The sequence below is a fragment of the Sapajus apella genome, unplaced genomic scaffold, assembly GCF_009761245.1.
Source record: "Sapajus apella isolate SASKATOON/1434 unplaced genomic scaffold, GSC_monkey_1.0 scaffold36, whole genome shotgun sequence".
Classification (NCBI taxonomy): Eukaryota; Metazoa; Chordata; class Mammalia; order Primates; family Cebidae; genus Sapajus; species Sapajus apella.
The window spans coordinates 26,290,208-26,312,441 of record NW_022436976.1 but is presented as its reverse complement, the minus strand read 5'-3'; the positions used below and the strand labels follow the sequence as shown (position 1 = coordinate 26,312,441).

The 22,234-nt window shown below is 41.2% G+C and overlaps 1 protein-coding gene and 2 long non-coding RNA genes across 16 annotated transcripts in view; 2 read left to right on the top strand and 1 right to left on the bottom strand.

The window, feature by feature from the left end:
* LOC116564110 overlaps positions 1–21,438 on the bottom strand; it is a 31,460-nt gene extending 10,022 nt beyond the window's left edge. The window contains exons 1-2 of the long non-coding RNA XR_004274726.1: positions 21,244–21,438; positions 14,451–14,493 (exon numbers count right to left, since the gene is read on the bottom strand). This is a non-coding gene — a long non-coding RNA (uncharacterized LOC116564110). The remainder of the gene's footprint in view (positions 1–14,450; positions 14,494–21,243) is intronic.
* FGGY (FGGY carbohydrate kinase domain containing) overlaps positions 1–22,234 on the top strand; it is a 429,508-nt gene that overhangs the window by 336,052 nt on the left and 71,222 nt on the right. For 9 of the 14 annotated variants that reach the window (XM_032297121.1, XM_032297119.1, XM_032297117.1 and 6 more), the window contains one exon: positions 3,295–3,410. The exons of 1 other annotated variant lie outside the window; for it this stretch is intronic. In XM_032297121.1, coding sequence (XP_032153012.1) covers positions 3,295–3,410 — 116 coding nt within the window. The remainder of the gene's footprint in view (positions 1–3,294; positions 3,411–22,234) is intronic. 4 more of the 14 variants (XM_032297123.1, XM_032297115.1, XM_032297124.1 and 1 more) reach the window with 1 other exon arrangement.
* On the top strand, positions 9,987–21,244 carry LOC116564113. The gene is made up of 3 exons (XR_004274730.1): positions 9,987–12,414; positions 18,718–18,724; positions 21,234–21,244. It is a non-coding gene; the product is annotated as an uncharacterized LOC116564113 (long non-coding RNA).

The window sequence follows — 22,234 nt, the reverse complement described above, 5'->3', positions numbered from 1 at the left end:
GCCAAAAAGGAAGAGGGACATTTGAGGAAAAAAAGCAGCTTATTATTTTGAAAGTGAATCTTTGCCATATTGAGAACAGCCTGCTCTGTATAAGCAGGGAAAGTGGGGCCTTGCCAGCTTGGGAAGTGTTGTCTACATGGGGAGGAAGAACCTCCTTGTACCCTGGTCATTTGATTAAGTGTGGTTTCAAGAAATACTTGGTGTGTACTAAGTAATTTTAAGTTTCCCCCACTGACTTGGGACTAAATGTTCCTTCTTCTAAATTTTATTTTTTTAGTACTGACAGTTTCAGTGGGGGTTTCCCTCTCCCTGTCTTACTCATTATTTTAATTATTTCTTCATTCATTTATTCACTCAAAAGCATTCTCTGAGCACACCAGTGTGCCAAGCCCTGATGTTGGCACAGGGATGCTAAGAAGAACAGTAATGTCCTGCCAAGAGTTTCTTTATAAATCACAGAAAAAGTGCCCTTGGTCCTATGATCAATATCCAGAATGAGTAGAGTAGGGACCCAGAGGACAAAATGTGTTAGTGTCAGTCCGGTCCAGGCAGGGAACAGATACACACTCCAGTTAGGTTAACTGGAGGGAAGTTGAATAAAGAGTCAGTGTGCAGAGCTGCAGGCAGGGTACTGGAAGTCCAGACAACCAAGAAGTACCCTAGGATGCCAGCAGTGTTTCCGCCCCAGACTTGCAAGGGTGAGGGCAGGGAGCAGTGCCCAATCTGAGCCTGGGGAGAATGTCTGAAAAGGGCATCCCCACAGGAGCTTAGTCAAGGATGGAACCAGAGGGCAGGGGGCCACAGCTGTGATCCCCACTGGCCAGTCTTCCAGGCTCAGAATAGGTGGAAGGAGGAAGGAAAGAGGTAGGATTGGTCTGAGAGGCAAATGGAAGCAGTGGGTTGGTTCCACCCTGGGTAACAGGTGTGAGGAGAAACTTCAGAAGTAAGATAAACTTTAAGAATAACAGCTAATGCTAATTTAGTGCTTTCTCTAAGCCAAGCACCATTTTAAGAGCCTCATTATAATAGCAGTTTTAATTCTCACAGCAACTCTGAGATAGGTGGAATTGTAACCCCATTTTTCAGATGAGAAAGCTGAGGCACAGAAAGGTTAGGTAACTTGCCTGAATCACACAGCTAAGTCAGTGGGGAAGCCAGGATTCAATCCCTGGCAGTCTGGGTTCAGAGCACTTTGGACAGCAACTTGAGAGCTGATAGGGGATTCACCAGGTTCACTCAGGTCTCTGGTTCCCAAGGAAAAGGGCCTGTGAGTAGTTCCTCCCTGCTTACAACTGGGGAAGCTTTTGGCAGGGTAAGGAAGGCTTGGGAAGTAAATGGTGTTTGGAGGCACTGTCTTCTAAAACATCCCAGGTCCATAGGGAAGCCTGGGTGGTCACAGTCACACACCTATCTGTACCATTCCTAGGATTCTTCATAGGCTTGCATTGCTCTCTCCTGCTGGGGTCAGCACAACCCTTCAGTGTGGCCTGGTATCTGTCCTTCCCCTCTGGATGATTGATGGGAACCTTTCTTGTCCCTTCCCCACTTATCCAGTGTTTAGCCCAGGTCTTGTACATGTGGAGAGGCTTCACTTGCCATCCATCTGAATTCTAATAGTAGCAGCCATCATTTCTCCAGGGCTTACTGAAGATCAGGAAATGTGCTAAGCACCAAGTGTGTGCCCTCTCATTAAGCCTCACAACACATCTGTGCAGTACATCTTGTCACCATCCCCATTTTACATTTGGGGAAACCAAGGCTAAAGGAGTGTAAGTGACTGGCTGGACACTGGGCTAGTGGAACCAGGGAACAAACTCAGGTCTGAGCTTCTCCCAGCATTCCCACCCCACCTGACACCATGTTGGCAACATCTCAAACCCTGGCCCAGCTGGGGCCTGGTATTTCTAAATTATCTGAGGTGTCTATGGGAATTTAGTTCCCAGCCCTCGTTGTCTGGGTAGCTGGAGGAAAGATCTGAGTGAGGAGGTAATGGGATGCAGAGAGAGTGCCTCAGGAAATCTCAGACAAGATAGGAAAAGAAATCTAAGCTTTGGGAAAATAACTCCTATGGCTTGAGTAGAAAAAGGTTTCATAGCAAAATCTCTGTGAAGTTTGCTACCATCTCCTGATTAGCAGATCAATCTATACATTAGAGACCTAAGAATCCTAAATTATTTCTATTAATCTTAAACCTACCATGAACCCTCAACCTCTGGGCATTGGCATGCAGAGGGCTCCTCCCTGCCTGGTGGACCCCTGCTCCCCCTTCAGATGCCTGTTTAAGCCTCATCTCCACGGTGATCAGTGATGACCGCTACCCCAGAAATGTGTTCTCTCATCATTCAGTTGCTTACCATGTGCTAGATACTGCTCTAGATGCCAGGGATGCAGCCATAGACAAAACAGAGTTTCTACCCTCATGTAGCTTAAGTTCTTGCAGAGGAGACATACATTAAACAAGATAAGTAAGTAAAATACAATGTTGGAAGGTGAGGATGAAGCTGTTAAGGGGTAAGGAGTGTTGAGGGAAGTGTAATTTTAAATCTGATGGCCAGGGAAGGCTCAGTAGGAAGGTGATGTTTGCAGAAACACTTGAGGGAGGAGCCAGCAGTTACCATGTAGGCATCTGAGAGGAAGTGTTCCAGACAGGGAACAGCATGGTCAAGGGCCCCAAAGCATACTCAGGATGCAGCACGGAGGCCAGGACTACGTGGCTGGGAGGAAACAAGGAGATCAGAGTGGGAGAAGTAGGGCCAGATCCGGGAGGGAGGGCCCCTTGTCAGCCACCGTAAGGGCTATGGCATGTACCCTGAGAGAGGGGAGAAGCCCCTGGAGGAATGAATCACACCCTCTCTTGCTACCTCCCTTCCCTTAGCACATCTCAGTTAGAGAACCAGGCCTTCATCTCTTTCATCCATCTCCCTCTGAAACCTAAATAGAAGGGCACAGTCCAATTCATCTCAGCATTCCCTAGGCCAGCAAAGCAGTTAATAAACATCTATGGATCTGAACTTGAACCAAATGGCAGGTAGCAGCTTGCAGGAACCTGAAAAACCTGGGTACTGAGATCTCGTGAGTTGATATACATGGTATTGGCTCCCTTGGGCCTTTGGCTACTGCACCAGCAGGCACAGGCAGTGAAATCTTTTAGAACCAAGTAATCCCAAGGAACAAGGAAGGGAGGACTACGGGGAGTTGGGAGGAGGGCCTGCCACTGCTCTGATGTCAGGTGTTTTTGCCACTGTGGCTGCTTGCTGGCTCCTCACACCCCCCTGGCTCTGCTCCCTAACCAAGGTGTGGCCTTATCCTGTACAGGCATGCCTGTGGTCCTGTCGCAAGAGGTGGAGTCTGTTCTTGTGGGTGCTGCTATTCTGGGTGCCTGTGCCTCAGGGGATTTCGCTTCTGTACAGGTATGTGAGGACCAGGGGGTGGAGTGTGTCTCCTCCCCTGTCTGAGGCCATCCTTCCTCTTGACAGCAGCTCACATTTTACAAAACACATACAAGATATAATTAAGAAATGATAGGTTCCAGCCAGGGAAAGCACAAACACTTCTAGCCTCAGACATATTTATTGCATTGACTTGGCCTTAGTTCGTGTTGGTTGTTGTGTTTTTCAGTTGGTTTTTTTTCTTTCTTCTTTAACATAAAGTATTCATTTTAAATTTCCCTTTGACCACTTTTCTTTGAGCACATGAAACAGGTAAGGCTCAAAACTTTCAGTTTTTCATGTGTATTTCAGATTTTTGTTTGCCTATGTCAACCCCACCATTTTTCAAATACCATTATGGCCTCTATCAACAAGAGACAAAAATGAAAATATTTGTATTAAGCCAGGTATGGTGGCTCATGACTGTAATCCCAGCACTTTGGGAGGCTGAGGCAGGTGGATTGCCTGAGGTCAGGAGTTCCAGACCAGCCTGGCCCACATAGAGAAACCCCTTCTCTACTAAAATATAAAAATTTAGCTGGGCATGGTGGCAGGTGCCTGTAATCCCAGCTATTAGGGAGACTGAGGCAGGAGAATCGCTTAAACCCAGGAGCCAGAGGTTGCAGTGAGCGGAGACTGCGCCATTGCACTCCAGCCTGGGCAACAAGATCAACGTGTCTCAAAAAAAAAAAAAAAAAGAAAGAAAATGTTAGTATTAAATAAAAAAGGAATTAAAAAGGTAAATAAGGAACAGAGATACATATAGGAAGAAGGAAACGATTTGGTGGCTGTGATTAAACACATAATTTGGCTCTGAGCTTCCTGGCAGCCAAGACAAAAAAGAACACATGATAAATTGCATAATTCGTATTTTCAAAAAGAGGAAACATACTAGTTTCTGGTGAAAAACAAAACTTTTCCTCCCACCAGATTGCGAAAGACTTTGCACACATCGGGCTTTGTGGAGAGGTTTTGAGTGCTAAAATAATACAAAAAGGTAAAGAATGAATGTGATGCAGAGGCTAAGAGCATACAGGTTCTAGCATTAGACTACCTGGGCACAAATCCTAGCTTGACTGTCCACCATCCCTTGTGGCCTAAACCCTCTTCTCTGCACCTCCACTTCTTTATTCATAATAGTAATTCACAGCACATCATGAGTTCTTTCTGTGTGTCAAGCATGCTCATTTAGTCCCTGCAACAGCTGTTATCCCCATTTGATAGCTGAGGAACCTGAGGCCTAAAGAAGTCAAATAACTTGGCCTAAATGAAACAGCTAGTAAATGCCAGAAACAAGAAGTCTGGCTCCCATTTCTTAACTGAATGTTTGAGAGATATTTGTTCAGCTAAGAAGCAGAGTGCCCAAATGACTTGCCTATGGTCTCAAGGTTAGGACTACAAGCCAGGTTTTTCACTAGTAGCTCAGTAATTAGAGCTTCATTTATTGTGAGCCTCTTATGTGCTAGACACTGTGCTAGGTGCTTTTTGGATAATTTTCCTAATACCTATAACAATGCTCATGAGCCACAGAGATTGGGCAACAGAGATTCAGAAAGCTTAAAAAACTTAAGGGTACACTGTTAGGAACAGACAGATGTAAAACTGTGATGCTGTTTGTACTGCATTTTGGAAAATGTGGCACACTACACACTGTCCAAGCCTCTGAAACTAATGACTGTGAAATCTCCTTCACAAGGAATTAAATCCACTCATGAATACTTGCTAGTTCTAAGTGAGTCTTTAAACAAAGATGGTATGGTTCAATTCTTGACTTTTTTCTGGATAGCCTGGTCCTTTCTCAAAAATAGCACATGGAGATACTTGTTGTTGAAATAACAATGAATTGTCACTTATTCTTTTAATGTGTCAGCTGACAGAGATGTTCTCACAACTAGATATCTTATCCTTCCAGCAACAAATTATAATAGTTAAAACAGGAGGGATGCTTTTACTACGGTTCTGCAGAGGTTACCCTGTGTTGTGAACTGAATATTTTGTATTCCTGCAAAATTTGCCTAGACACTCAATGTGATGGTATGTGGAGGTGTGTCTTTGGCAGATAATTAGGGTTAGATGAAATCATGAGGGAAGGAGCCTGGTCTGACGGGTTATGATGGTCTGATGGGCCCCTATACAAGGACACCAGAGAGCCTGCTTGTTCTCTCTGCCATGTGAGGACACAGCAAGAAGACCATTGTTTACAAGCCAAAAGAGGGCTCCCAGCAGACCCTGACCTTGCTGGCACCCTGATCTCAGACTTTGAGCCTCAAGAACTGTGAGAACATAGATTTCTGTTGTTTAAGTACCCAGTCTATGGTATTTTGTTATAGTAGCCTGAGCTAAGACACCTCATTTAATCTTGACAGTCTTCCTGCTTGCAGAATGTATGTTTTTATCCTTCTGTGATAGGAAACCAAGCTTCAGAGATGTTTTGAGTAATTTCCCCAAGGCTACACAGAAAGGGCAGAAGCAGAATTGAAATGAAGGTCTCTCTGGGTCTATATCTTATCCTGATTGTCATTCTTTTTCTAATTTGTTCCGTTTGTTTTTTCTTTAAAAATATTTTCTGGCTTCTTGAGTGTTCAGTGATGTATTTTCTGAAAAGAAATGCCAGGGGTCACAAATCAGGAGATAGTCTGTAGCTCAAACAGAGATAGTGTCAAGATGAGGCTGCTCTGTCAGATACTTCCAGATACTTCATACCATGACTTATGGCTTCATTGATATCTTTTTTTTTTTTTTTTTTTGAGACAGAGTCTCGATCTATTACCAGGCTGGAGTGCAATGGCGTGGTCTCAGCTCACTGCAGCCTCCACTTCCTGGGTTCAAGTGATTCTCCTGCCTCAGCCTCCTGAGTAGCTGGGACTACAGGCACGCAGCACCATGCCCAGTGAATTTTTCTAGTTTTAGTAGAGATGGGGTTTCACCATGTTGGCCAGGATGGTCTCCATATCTTGACCTTGTGATCTGCCCGCCTCGGCTTCCCATAGTGCTGTGATTACAGGAGTGAGCCACTGCCCAGCCACTTCATTGATATTCAAAACTGGGATCTCCAGCTCCAAAGGAATTCCACTCATTTTTTCCCCTAGTGAGAAACTCAGCTTAATTCCACACTGACATCCTGGCTACGTGAGAGTTGCTGTTAGTCTTCTGGAACAGAATCTAAGATATGGTAGATAAGATTTGGAACTGATGACTTCTGTAGCAGCTACAAGGCTCACAGCATTGTAAAGATGAGCTCATGTCTCCTATTCAGCCCAAGGATGTATGTGCCTGTCCTGATCATTTTCAGGAGACACAAGCTAGAAAAGGGAGCCCCTCGCTGAGAAGAGGCCTGAGGTCTTATCTGTCATCACTTACTTGACAGAATCCCGTAGTCTGGAGTTCTGTGCTTGCTTGTGTATCCTCAGACGATGTCACTTGTTCTCTCTGGGTGCTTGTTTTGTTTGTCTGTTTTATGTATTTTTTTAAAAAATGTTTTAATAAGAATTGTCACTCATATGGGACTGTTAAGATGAAGAGCCTTTTAAAGTTCCAGTGATCTCTCAGGTATAATCAATGTCATTAGAATGATTATGTTTGGAACTGCTTTGGAAATGAAAATGCATATAGACTTGGCATCATTTGCTCCCCTCCAAAGAACAAGGGCCAACCTGTGTGCCCCAGGCCTGGGGACCAGCTCCAGATTCTGGCAAGGTAAGGCAAAACAGAATTGCTTTCTTTCTGTGATTCATATTTTCATCCTGAACTTCAACACAGTCTTTTATTTGAACTTCAAAGATCCTGGCTTGTTTGTAGGGTGCCTGCCTTTCCCTCCTTAAGAAAGTTGAGCAAGTCCTTCCAGCATCTCAACTATTCCAGCAAGCCAGATGTTTTATCTTCCATGGACTACGTATCTGTGGTTAGATGGAGGATTTCACTTCTTATCTAGATAGGCCAACTTTGGTAGACTCAGACAGAGTCATCTCATTCAGATGCTAGGAAGGCTAGGATGAATCCAGAGGATCCAGATAGTAGATGTAGGGAACAATCTGATGTGCTTGAGGAGACAGGGTTTCTGAAATTTTCTGAATTTCCTAGGCCCCTGAATCGATGATTTCAGCCAGGGGTAGAGTCTTATACCTTTCTTGGGTGATACCAATGGATCAGAATGGACCCACAGCTGTAGATTTTATTTATAGCTATTGTAGACTCTATGTATCTCAATTCTGGGAGAATTTCATCAGAGGAAGGGAGACTGGATAGAATTTTCTGGTGGGGCCTAATGAAAGATTGGTCAACAACAAAATCTACGGATATTGCAAATTTTGAAATATGCTGACAGTTCCCAGCTTCCTCCTTCTGTTCTTCTATCCATTCAGATTCTCCTTCTCTTAGTTTTTCTCTGTCTCTCTTCCCCTGTCCTTTCCTGCTCTCTCTCCCTTTAGACATCTAAAGTCTTCCTTCTATTTCTTTGCCAAATTCAGATCTCACAGAGAATACTGATACAGCCATTCATTCATTCTAAAGGATAGAACAACTCATACTATCTTAAAGAGTTGCCCCTCTTTAGAAAAGGTATTTTCCTTTTAGTAGTTTTTAAAACTTTGTCTTTACTAAAAAGTATCTCCTTGAAGATAAGTATTCTTGACGGCAAATCATTATCACCTTTATATCTGCAGTTTAGTGAATAATATGGAATCAACCACACATATGCTATTCTCAAGGTAAAAGATTAGCTATTGAATAGATGGGAGGGGACACAAGGAAGGCAGTCCATTTCCGCTTCCTTTACTCTTAGAGTTTGGAATCCCTATAGTCTTGACCTCTGTGACCTTTCTGCTTGATCCCTCCCCCATCATCAGTAGAGTACAAAATGATGCTCTATAATTCTGAATATCTTGGAAAACAAATAATAATAATTAGAAGTTGAGATTGTTCCATAACACTTTTCTAGGCTCCCGGGTCCTGGAAAATCAACAAATGGGAAAAAATAAATTTATGAAATACCACTATGCTTACATTTTCTAAGCACAGACAGTTAAAAGATTCTAAGAAATACAAGGACAGATAAATAAATCAAGAAGCAGTTTCAAGTCATTGTGAGATAAAACTGTCATATGGCAAAGAGACAGCAATATGAAATGGCTCTTCACTTTGTTTCCTTCAGGCCCCCTGCAGATGTCATTAGCTTTCTGTAATTTCTTATCTTCAGGGGCAGTTTTTATTCAAGTCTATGTAGACAAAACAAGCTGTAATTCCAGCAGTGCTATTTGACTTGAAAAACTACCCCCTACCCCTGAAAAAAAGGAACGGAGGAAGCATCTGAAGCAAAAATCAGTAAAAGGAGACAGTGATGAGATCAAAATGCATTCAGCAGTCATTTTAAGGGGAGTACCAATGTAAAGAAAATAAGCCCTTGGAATCAGCCAATTAATCACAAACCTTCCTTCCTCCCACTGTGTGAGGGTTGCCACCCCTGTAAACCACCGACTCCATGCACTCCAACCATCAACTTTCCCTGTCACGTTCCAGACAGACTCCTGTGTCTTCAAGACCAATACATGTAAGTGGCCAGTTGAGAGCTGTGATTACTCACCCTTTCTGTAATGGGTACCCACAAGATAAACCATCCATGCTGACCACATTGGTCTACCCTTGAGGTCAGTCCTTGCAAACATCCTCCTTGCTTAGCTGAAGCCTCTCCTTCTGTTCTTTTTCATGAAATTCACTTCATTTAGAGCCAGTTATACTCATCACCTGTTATGATTTTTATATATACTATGTCTCTCATTATGTTTTATTTTGTAAGTCAACTTTCTGTGATTTTTTTAGCTCTATTTGGCTTTCTCTCACCGTAAATACCAGTTTTGCTATTTGCAAAATAAAAGCTGATTATCATTATTTTAATTTCTAGAGATTAGGAAGGATTGAAACATTGTAGATATTCAGAAGAAGGAAACCATCCCATTTCTTGGTGCATTCAATTTAGTTTGCTTGTATTTTTTTTTCTTTTTCTGGAATGCAAACAATAATTCATGTTCTTTGGGGGACAAAAATAAAAAAAATTAAGATGAAAGAAAATATGAAAACTGATCTTGTTATCTTAAAATAACTATTTTAAATTATTTAATTATTAACTATTTAATATTATGCTTTCTATGCTGTTAGTCTTTTTGTTCATATTTTAAAATCATTTTAAACTTTTTAATTAAAATTCATACAATGCATAAAGTTTTACCTCTATAGACCTTTTCCTATACCCCAGAATATATAGTAAACCTCTTTATTTATCATTTTTGTAGGCTGCATAATTTTCTACCTGATAGAATGTGTGTGTGTGTGTGTGTGTGTGTGTGTGTATATATTTTTTTTTTTTTGAGACTGAGTCTCACTCTGTTGCCCAGGCTGGAGTGCAGTGGAGAGATCTCGGCTCACTGCAACTTCCACCTCCCGAGTTCAAGTAATTCTCCTGCCTCAGCCTACTGAGTAGCTGGGACTACAGGCACATGCCACCAAGCCCAGCTAATTTTTTGTATTTTTAGTAGAGACGGGGTTTCACTGTGTTACCCAGGATGGTCTCCATCTCCTGACCTTGTGATCTACTCACCTCGGCCTCACAAAGTGCTGGGATTATAGGCGTGAGCCATCTTGCCTGGCCAGAATATATTTTAACTTATTTTGCCAGTCCTCCAGACTTGAATATTTAGGTTTTCTCCATTGTTTTTAAAGAATGCTGCAACTGATATCTCTGTAACTAAATGTTTTCACACATCCTAAATTATATCAGTAAAATAAAATTGGAGGCATGCAAAACGTGTGCCTAGCATTTAGAGTTCTGATACATAGTATAGAAATACTCCCATCAATAGTGTGTGAAAACTCAGGGTTTACGTTTCTTGTGTATAAGGAATCTCTTGCCATGGATTTTAGTTCCATTTTAGTTCTATTTAGCTTTCATCCCCAGGCCTCTTATAATCCTACTCATTTCGCATATGGTCCTGATATTATCAGCTTTTTTAGTAGCCTTTTGCCCTTTGCTATTTAAGCATGTGTTTCTGGATGAGATTCTCATTCCTAATTAAATAGATTCAGATTACTGATTGAATTTTCTGAGTATCCTGTCCCATATGTCAAGGTCCCTCAGAAAGTCAACAGAAAACTTTAGAATGGTATAATAATTAATAGTCAAAAGAAGAATTCAATTAAGAATATGATGTTGGCTCTAACATTCATTATCCTTATTGCCATACCTGGTTAACAATACATTTTTTAAAGAGTTTTCTCTACCCCTCCAGAAAAAAAAAAAAAAAGAATAAAACAAAAATAGATCAGGTTCTGATTAATTATAAAATTTCTGGTTCCAATCCAGTTTGCAGAATGATACCATGGATATAAAAGTCAAAACATTAGCTCAAAATTATAATTTTTTAAGGAAATTATTTCAATAGAAGATACACATCATTTGACTCTCCTCTTCTTTACAGAGTGATCCAAGAGCAGGATCTCTTACTTTCCATCCATTGTCATTCATAGAATCCTTGAAGCAACTCAGGATTGTTAGCAGTGACCTTTGCGCAGATGAGGACTCTGAAGCATAGAAATGTTGTATAACTTGCTTAATACAAAGCCCATGCTCTTTGTATTCCATCAGACCATATCCTATAAATATATATACATTGCTAGGGAAGTGCACTATGGCAACTCAGCTACCTCTCACAAGGTGGTATGGTTTATAAAAATAGCATCACACATTTGTCATCATTGCTTGGTTGAGTGTCCAACATAGAAATAAAAATAAAAAGAGTGTTCTCTTTGGTATTAAAATATTCTAATGCATTAGAGAATGATCATACTCACCAGTGTTATTTTGCTCTACTTATTTGCTTTTAATTATAATATATGCCTGTTTACTTTTTATAGATATAAAAAGGTAGATTTAAAAAAGCACTTTAGGTAGAAATAAAAAGCACTTTAAGAACATGAATTAAATGATACTTTAATAAAGAAGTACAATAGATTAAGGAATACAGTGATAGATTAAAAGAACTTGAATTAAAACATACTTTATTGTTGTTATTAACACAAAGATTTATGCTAACAAAACATATTTTCCCAAATATCTCTCTCACCTCCCCACCCACAATTTTTATTCAGGAATATGAGAATTGGGCTTTTATAAAAGCAGACAATGGCTAAATATCTACTAAGTTCTTAGAAACTTTGAAGGATTACAGAACTCTCTTTCTATCATAAGGTTTGCCTATTTGACTTGATTTTGTTCAAGATGGCATTTCATACTGATGTAAACCTAAAAAAAGTATAAGATTATCTCATAGAAGGAAGTGTCTGTAAGTAATTAATTCTTCACTCTAATTACTATTTATGCCTTTACTTTTTATTATGAACTTTCTTGTTAGAATAAATTAGAAATAGGTTATTCTTTCTTTACACTAAAATAACTCATGAATAGCAGTGAAGTCCATGCTGTATAGTATGCAACACAGTAAATTAAGCTATGGATTCAAATAAGAGATCAGGAAAGACAAGGCTTTTAGTTAAATCAGGAATATTCTGTGATTGGAAAAGTTGCCTTGAAAAATAACTACACACACACACACACACACACACACACAAACACATACATACTACTAGAAAAATTTGATGTTCAATTCAGAGTGTGGAAGGTACAGTGTCTTGAAATAAGAGTTTCAGTTGAAGCATTTAGGCAAATGATCAAGAACATGCAGAAGGAAAAAGAAAGAAATCATAATTATAGTTTCCTAACAGAGGTATTTGATCCTCTGCAATGAACCATAAGAAACTATCATGGGATCACAATCTTGAATAGCATGTCTTTAATTGTATGCATTTCAAAGAAATTTGAACATTTAAAAAAGTTATGCCATATTCCAAGTTGTATATAAAGACAAATGAGGTAACAGGGTTAGAGAGGTTAAGTGAGTCACCAAAGCCAATGGCTAGATAGTAACAGAGCCAGCCAAAAGTGGAAATGGACTCTTATGCGGCTAAGTGATTACCATTAGTTTAAAAACTAGTATCAGAAATAGATGACAAGAATTTCAATGTATATTAAAATATCTCTTTGGTAAATGTTAGTGTCCTCACCGGTAAACAGAGAGCACCCTCAAATTAGAGCAATTTGAGAGGGTTTAAAAGAGGAACTATTTACAAAATTGCAGGCATAGAGACATAGAGGAATCACAGGGAGAATGTGGTAGCCTGGAGTTTGGAACGGCTGGGCCTGCAGAGGCAAGGAAACAGTGCAGTTACTGGAAGCCCAGAACAGAGGGCTGTGTGGAGACTGCACAGTGACCCTGGAAGAAAAGGGCTGCACTGTTAACCCTATTCTCCCTCTCTCTAATCTCCTGCCAGCCTCACCGTTGGCTGGAATCAGAATCAGAGAGCAAGGGAGCCTGTCGATATATTCTGTATAAGGCCACATCTCTAAGCTCAGAGGAGGGTGGGAGGGATCTTCAGAAGCACTTGGAGACATCCAACTGAGTCACCCAGCCTGGACTATTTAGAGCGGTCTGCAGACTAGAGGCCAGTCTCTAAATGGTTTGTTCAGATTTGCTGTGAAACAAGGAACTTGCATCAGAATGTAAATCAACTATGTCACCAAGTGTACTGTTTAGTTCAGCTGTCATTTTATTCACAGCAAGATGTTCTCAATGAAGGAATCGGTGTGCTGGCTTATATCCTGGGGCCAACTCCTTTCACCATTACAGACGGGCCTTTGAATAGCACTGAGATTCCTTGCTCTGTAGTTAATGATAAACACACTGGAGTCCCTTTCCCTGCTTGGATTTTCCTACCTTACCTTCTACTAAAAAGAAGAAAACGAATATTTGTCTGTACCTAATCTGAGCCTGGCACTGTGCTAAGGTACTTTAGATGACATTCAATTCTTTCAAGTTAGATTATTCACTTCATCTTTACAGGCAAGAAACAGGCTCAAAAAGTTTAAGTAACGTGCCTGTGGTCTAACAGCTAGCAAGTGACAGAGCCAGCAATCAAATCCAGATCTGACTCCAAAGTCCATGCCCCTCTCTGTTTGTAAGCTATCCCAGGACTGTGTTTAAAATTATCTGACATTAACACCAAGAAATGAAGCAGGGTTGTTGGGCGGATTGCCTTATATGGAGACCTATGACTGTGTTCCTCATACATATGCTAATCATGATTCCTGGGAATAGATACAACCCAGCTCCCCCCAATCAGATAGCACTGTTTATGTATACCATGTTACTCCATGTTACAAGGCCTTGCCCAGCCCAGCTAGCCAGGTCAGAGATGAATCCAGTTTGTTTCTAAGTGGTTGTTGTCTGTTGCCATCTCTTTTTAAGCCTGGGAAGTCGGGAAGAAGATAGGGAGAAAGAATTCATAAGAAGGATGCATTTCCTTAGAAATGTTATTAATTGGCTGGGCAAAACAAGAGAAGGAAATAAAATAGCTGCTCCTTACTAAGTAAAGGCATCTTCTTCCCTTATGTCATTAAAAATTAAAAACACTCTTAGTTTAAGTAGGGCAAATTAGTAATTAAGTGCTATATAATGAACTTGTGTAAACAGAATATTGAAGGGGAAGCCAAATTAATCACTCCACTGGCTTGTTTTTGCCCCTATTAATGCACCTTTTACTCAGGTCCTTCCTGTAATACCAGGATGCATTTTCTGCTCTCCTCCGCTGCTGGAGGTTGGGTGGGCTGTGATAGCTGGGCTGACAGATGACGGTGGACTAGATCTGGAAAAGTCGTGTGTGGGGGCCTTGATTCAAAGTAGGTGATAAGGATGGCTGTTTCATTTTTTAAGCCAAGGCTCATCAGCACAAGCCTACATGACGGGAGCAGCCTTAGACAGTAGCAGGACATCAAAGAATTAGACACAATGTTGGTACCCAAGGAATTTCCAGTCTACAGCTTGCGGGGAGGTTGGAACAGATGGATACAGTTATGAAAAATTCTAAGGTGTAATGGCAAAAACTATTTGCTTGGACTCAAATCTTGGCTCTACCACTTACCTTGGGTGAGTTACTTAGTTTCTCTATGCCTCAGAGGCCTCACCTGTAAAAGATAACAGCAGAGATATATTATCTCATAACTCATATTGTAAGGAGTAAATGTGACTATACATAAAGCAAAATAGTCTTATTAATGTTGGCTATTTTGGTTTAAATTGCAATTACTCTACAATGGAATGATGGAGCATTTGAGAAGTGTCTTCCACTGTCTTAAGAGGGCTGGGAAAGTCTTCCAGAGGAGGCAACCTTTGAACTGGGCCTTGGAGGATTAGCTGGTGATAGAGCTAGAATTCAGGGTGCTGTGGGACCCCCAGGCCTATGCTTTTCATCTTTGCTGCAAAGTGCCTCCTCTGAAAGCAGAGGAAGGAGCTTGGGCCTCAACTCGGGACAAATCTCTCTCCATTTCAGCTCAACATAGTAAATATTAGTAAAAACTGCTGGATCCTCAGTCTTGTGATATTGTGGCAACTACCTGCCAAGTATGTGGGGCGAGGAGTGGAAAGAGTAAGTGAGCTAAGTCCATCACAGGCAGGGTAAGAGGAAATCAAATGGAGCAGCAGAAAGTAGCTCTCTAAGTCACCTTGCTGAACCCCACGGTGATGGCATCTCCTCAACTTGCTAGCTGTGTGAACAATCCTGGCTGGGCAAGCTACTTAATTTCTCTGAGCTCAGTTCCATATTAACTGACCCCATTGAGTTTCTGCTAGTGTTCTGTGAATGAAAGCACATTTAGCACAATCCTTTTCAGTAGAAAAGTACTTTTATCATTCCCTGTGTTCATTTGATCTTCACCACAGCCATAAGGGGTAGGTGGTATCTCTATTAAGCAAGAAATTGAGGCACCAAGTTATTGAAAAGCTTGCCTAAGTTTACCCAGATGGTTAGTGGCAGAAAAATGGTTTTAAACTTAAGTGGTCTGGCTCCAGCCCTGCTCTCTGCATGTACCCCACAGTCCCATGCTTTGGAGGGCACCTATAGCTAGATTTGTGTGTCACATGCTAGATTTGCATGTCACAGGGTAGATACTCCTCAAGTATGTCCAGACCTCTCACTCACTACTGAGGAAGAAGTTCTTTCTTTCTGCTTGAGGGAATGATGGGGCAGAGCCTATAGCTGTGGTGACCCTTTGACAGGTGGGGCAGGTAGAGCAGAAGCAAGTGACTCTCCAGGGAGCATTAGCCCTAGGATGCAGTAGAAATGCAGCTGCTGCACTGATCTTGGCAGTTTTGCTTAGGGAACTAAACAGTTTATTTGTTTATTATTCGTACTCTGCTTCCACAAAGGATTTAAGAAAGCGTACAAAAAGTGACTAAGTAGGCTACTGGAATAAAACTCACAAGTTAGAAACAATGTAAAAAGAGGAAAATACACCAATCCCTTATACTAGGGGGGGCATCCTCTAACTCAAATGCCTTAAGGGGCCACTCAGGCCATACAAACTTGGGAAGATACCAGCAAAGGACAAGGTGATTTGATTCTGTGTTAGGTAAGAAAAAAGTACTAGAAAAGTGTTATTACTAATATTTGTATTCAAAGTACTGCCACAGGATGTTGAAATTCAGGTTGTTTTAACTCTGGATTGGTGAGTGTCACACCAAATACCTATGGGACAGATCTGGCATATCTATGGGTCTCTGACCTGGACTAGGCAGTTCTTCTTGTTATTTTTTAATGGGATCTCGCTCTATTGCCCAGACTGAAGTGCAGAGGCATAATCATGGCTCACTGCAGCCTCGAACACCTGTTCAAGCAATCCTCTAAGGGATTACTTTGAACTTCAAGCAACCAAGGCAAAACTGGGAAATATGTCAAGTCATATGGAGTCAAGGAAGTATACCCGTTCTTTAAAAGAGACCACATTTTTCCTTATGCCAAATTCTAACATTATTATCTCTTTAAAAATGAACTTATAAATCCTTCCATGGAATTCTTACAGAAGAAGGCAGAAGAATTCATTATATACCACCTTGCCAGAGTCCAGATCATAACTTGAAACCTGACTTCGTGTCTAGGATAGCCTGGGTTTATAGCTTTTTGGAGATGTCACTTGTCCTAGGGATATTACCAAGAATACCCGGTTTGGTAGATAGATAGCATGTCCTTTCACCTTTTTTCCATGAATATTTCTTCCCTTGGCCCGCTTTGCAAACAGAGCTGTGTTACTGACCTAGGAGTATCTCACAGGACCTCAATACTAAAGCTTTTTACCAGCCTGGCATCAGATGAGTGCTAAAATGAAGCACCCATCAATCGAGAAGGGCAACAGATGTTGAAGCATATCAAATATCAGTAAACAGCAAGCCCACAGAGACTGCTGAACTTGGCATCCTCATAGCAAAAATACCCTGTTGCCTTTAAGAGAGTATGCTGTGGACTTTTATAAACCACATTAAGTGATACATTTTTTTTTTCATTTGGACAACTGCTACCCTATGAAATATTTTGCCTGAGAGATGGTCTGCTATGCTCTATTTTTTTTTAATCTCTATTTTTTTTAAGGGCAAACTTAATGCTCACAGAGTGTTCTAGGCTCTCAGCCCTGGAAATATAGGTCTCCAGTAATTGAGAGGAGTTTCATGTTCAGCTTATCTAGTACCCTGTCTTTTACTATTAGCAGTATGATTCATATTATAAGTAATAAATTGGGCCATATTTCAAATCCTGTAGCTGTGCACTGGATTAGTCCTTTTACCTCTCTAAGCCTACTTACTCATGTATAAAAATAAGACTATTAAGGGCACATACCTCATGCAATTGTTGTGAAAATTAGATGATATGTATAAAGTATTTGGCACAGTTACTCACATGAATAAACACTCAATGAGAGGTATACAAAGTTATAGTAATATTTATGATGATAACTATCATTACTATTAGCTGACTATAAATTACATGCTGTATTAATGCTTTACATACATTACTGGAAGATAGCCGGGCTGGTCCTTTGCCTGTTTGCTCTCGGCGAGTGCCTCTTCCCCTGCTCTGCTGTGTATTACACTTCCTAGGTTCTCTTGCACCCGACCTCTGGGTAGGTTTGGCCAGGGGGGGATACTGGTAGGAGAATGACATGCAGGCAGAAGTTAGGTCATTTCTCCACTGCTACAGCAGCAGCTGCATCTTCTGTCTGATTCCAGCTCCCAGACTCTCTCAGGTCCCAGTCCTGGCCACTCAGCTTTTCTTTGGTTTCCGTTCTAGGCTGACATTCCCTGCTCCTGGCTCTGGTCCCATCACTGCCTCCTATCATCCCTTGATTCCTAAGAGGGGTAGCAGCTTTCTGCTGTTGGTAACCTCTGTGTGGCTTCAACAACCTGTTTGGCTTCTAGGTTTCTTATGTCACCAGTGAAACTAATTTCTTATATTTAATTCCTGCTGTTGAAAGACCTAAAGTAGTTTCAGCTACCCTGACTGGACTCTGACTGCTATCATTGCTTTTAAATACTAAAAGAGACAATAGTCCTTACAGAGAATTCACTTATTCTCCTCTCCATGTTGGAATGAGCCAAGACAACTGGAGAAGGGATGGCTGGTTATCACAGAGAGAAGTACTAACTAAAGCTCAAAAGACAAGAAATTGACCTATGCATCTTTGATGAATACTGCCAATACTGAGTTTGGCATTGAGGCCCGGAACCTCAGGTAGCTTACCTCCTCTCTGAGGAGACAAGACTCGAGTACAAGTCGTATCCAAGCACAGTACAAGGTAGTGTCTGGTCAGAAGGAATAGGAACTCCTCTTTCTTGAGCCAGAGCCCTGGACCATTCACTATTCTAGGTAAGTCGCTATAATAGGTATGTGATTATTCTCATACCCCAAATAAGGAAATGGAGGCTCAGAGAGGGCAAGTGGTTTTCCCAGAGTCACACTGCTATTAAGAAGTAGTCTTAGCAACTTACATTTATATATCCTGGAACCTATGTTTATTGAACTTATATCTGTTCCTCAGAGTTTTCTAAGCTTTTTGTCAGTTTTAAAGCAGATAGTAAGAAAACTGCACACATAATTCATATTACCCTGGTATTGTAGAAATGACCTTACAGAAACAATATTCAACCTTATTCACCTAATTCTCAGAACAGGTTTATGTGGAAAGTTTATTGTGTTCATTTTTTACAGATGAGAAAGCAGACTCAAAAAAGTAAAGGAACTTACCCAAGTTCACACTGAATGTTTATATTAAATCTAGAATTTGAATGCAGGATTTTCTGTCCCCAAGCATATGTTCTTTCCACTTTGTGACATACAAGAATTGGACTATATGTGGTATAAGACCAAGTGTTTTTTAGGATTTTTTTTTTTTTTTTTTTTTTGAGACGGAGTCTCACTCTGTTGCCCAGGCTGGAGTGCAGTGGCATGATCTTGGCTGACTGCAACCTCTGCCTCCTGAGTTCAAATGATTATCCTACCTCAGCCTCCCGAGTAGCTGGGATTACAGGTGCCCCCACCACACCGAGTAATTTTTATATTTTTAATAGAGACGGAGTTTCACCATGTTGGCCAGGCTGGTCTCAAACTCCTGACCTCAGGTGATCCACCCGCCTTGGCCTTCCAAAGTGCTGGAATTACAGGTATGAACCACCCCACCCAGCTTAGAATTTTTTTAAAGGTTGGGGAGCAAGGCCAGGTTCCCCATCTTCCAAGAACAGACAGTTGGGTTAGAGAAGTATATATAAAGTGACCTGAAACCAGAGAGCGCCATTGCATAATCTACTCTCTGGTAGTGACTACCAGCAGGAAAGAGAAGCCTAGCTTTTTGTAAGAAATGGGGCTTGAAATGGGCTGGAGTGGAAACATTAACTTAGAAAAGGCAGAAAACCAGCAGGAAGAGGGCCCTTTAGATAGAGTTGCTGGTGAGATCAAAGGAACAGATGCAGACAGAATGGAGATCAACAGTGACTCCTGTGAAACGTCCTAGTTCAGGAGTAGTGAAAGAGAAAGTTGGATAGATAGGACCACAGTTGATTACAGGTGGGGGTTGTTAACCACAAACAGATCAATTAGGAATCTGATCAGCAGTCTTGGGTGTACCCTTTGCTCAGCATTCCCTCATCCTTTAACTGTCTTAAAAAAGTGTTGCAAGCTAATAGTCTCACTTTTAAAAAAATTAACAACATTAAGTGCTTCTTAGAAAATACTGCTTTCTGCTTCAAAAAAATAGCTTGTAAAAAAATCAACCTGTGAGTAATAAAAGTTTATTACTTATCTCTAACAGTTTTGAAGAGTCTCTGAAATAGAAGGGGAATACTCTTTAAATGTGCCTAGAATGCTATCCTCTTTCACTACAGTTCATTTGCATACAGGGTGTTATAAAATAAGACATTTGAGAATTTCAGGATGGAGAAGGCACCTTCTGAAGCAATGTCATTGAGAGATGGGGAGCAAGCCACTTTGTACCAGCTCAAAATCTATACTCTCCTCCCTCCCCCAAACCCCTCCCTGACACCTAGCCCTAGAGGAGCCTGTGTGTTAGATGGAGTTGATGGCAGTGAAATTCCTACCAAGTTGGCTCTGTCATTTTCACCTGTTAGCGTCTCTGATGAAGAGAGATCTTGGCAAACCAGACTGGTTTGGATAATTGGACTACTGCAGTTGTCTTCGTCTCAGTAAACTGACTAACCACTACAGAGGCTGGAGGAGAAATTTATAGAAAATCCTAAAATGGAGATTGAAGCAAGTGTTTCAATGGCTAGGAAACAACAGGCCTTTGTGAGGTTCCAGCATATTATAGTATGGTGGGGCGCTGGGACTCTTGTCTTCAAGGGGCCCCTAAAAGTGAGAGAGGGGATTCATTTAGTATGTGCCAGCTGTCATTTAAGCACTTTTTGGTTATTCACTCACTTAGTCCTCACAACGATCCCATAGGATTCTGATATTAGTTGTACTTTGCACACGAGGAACCTGAATCACAAAGACAGCAAGTGCTTCCCCAAGGTTAGATAGCTAGTAAGAGGTGAAGCTCAGATACGAACCCAAATTTTCTAACTCTGTGGTCAGTTCACTGTGAAATACTGAAACCCCTCTCTGTAAAGTTCCTCTGGGAAACTCATCTTGGTGAAGCCCATCTCTATACAGCCCTACCCCTATGTGTGCATCTCTCGCTCTGGCGTTAGATGTTGCCGTGTTTGCTGACCTTACTCAAGTGTGAGCTTCTAGATAAGAATCCAAGTCTTACTCATCCTTAGCAGGTAGTCGGTGCTGGGTACGTGTGTGTTGTAGCAGACTGGAGGTGAAGTTTTACAAAGACTTTGTAATCTCCCTGAAGCTGGCTAAGAAGGCAGCCACCTATGACTAGTTACACAGAAAGCCAGCCACTTAAAGCAGTGGCACTGCTGGGGATGGACTGAGTTTTAAAGTTCCTAGCAGGTAAAATCTGATCTGTGTCTCCAGAAACAACTTTACTTGTGCACATTAGCTCTGACTCTAAACTGCTCCTTAACGATTCTCACTTGCCCTAATTTTTCAAAGACTGATTCCTCAGTCATTAGAGTCTGTTCCATTACTAGTAACTCAGTGTATGACCTGGAACAAGAGGTCTACATCTTTGGGACACAGTTTCCTCATCTTTAAACTGAAAGAATCAGGCACCGGTTTTCAAAAATAAAACAGAAGGTGAACTCTGCTTCTGGCTTATTTATCACACCCCCTTTCCCCACTGCCTGGCAGCCTTGGGGGGTCTCTGCTGAACATAAGCACTGGACTAGATCTTTTCAAAGGAAATAACCCAAAATGTTTAAAATGTTTAGTAATGATACTTAATAATTCAATAATAAAGTCACTTCAAAATAGCCTAGCCTACCTTGAGAAAAGCAGGTTGGAAGGCCTCACCATGGGATCGCTGTGCCTCTGTGTGTGTGACTGTCAGACATTGTGTGCTCCAGGCAGGGAGGGGTGTCAGCTTAACCTGATAATGTACAGTGGGTTGGGGAAGGTAACGCCTCTGGGCCCCATTCTCCTTGGCTAGAAACAGACTGCGTGTCGTGGCACTGGAGAATTAGAAATTCTATCCAGCCACTCTTGGAGATTGATTTTCCGTCTGGGGATCTGACCTCTTGCTTCACTAGCAGAGGGGATCAGACTGTTCTGGGAGGAGTCAATGAGCTGGCCCTCAGAAAAGCCTTCCCTTTCTTTTTTGTTCTTTTTTTTTTTTAACTGTATGTTTCAAAGGGAAAGTCTGATTACTTTGGGGACTTAACACCACCAGTTTGAATTCTTCTTGGTACTTAGAGCCTTGAGATAATCCATACCACCCCGACATCAGTCCTTCATGCTAGAAGATTACTGAAGATTTAATTCCATTTATGTCATTGGATTTGTAAAAAAAACCCTTTTGGATTAAAAGATGAATGCCTCAGTTACTTTATTTTTGTTATTTTCACAGACCCCTTATGCAAATGCCTCAAGAGTAAGAATCTTGCTCAAGTGATTTTTGCATCTCCAAAGGCTAACACGGAGCCTGACATAGAGTAGCTGCTTGGTAAATATGTGTTCGTTCATTCAACAAATACCCCCGTAGGTATAATGATAAGCAAAATAACTATGGTCCTAATCCTTAACGTGTCTGCAGTTGACTGGAAGAGACAGTTAAAAAGAGTACAAATAAATATATCTTGGGTTAAATGCTGTAAAGGAAAAGAACAGGTTCAATGGAAGGAAAAATTAGAATTATTGGTACATGAACAGAAGTAAATGACCCCAACTCCCAACTCTAAATCTCTGTCTCATCTCACCTCTTTGTAAATAATAACTGCTATTATTTTAATTATCACAACTTCTGTCATTTCTTGATT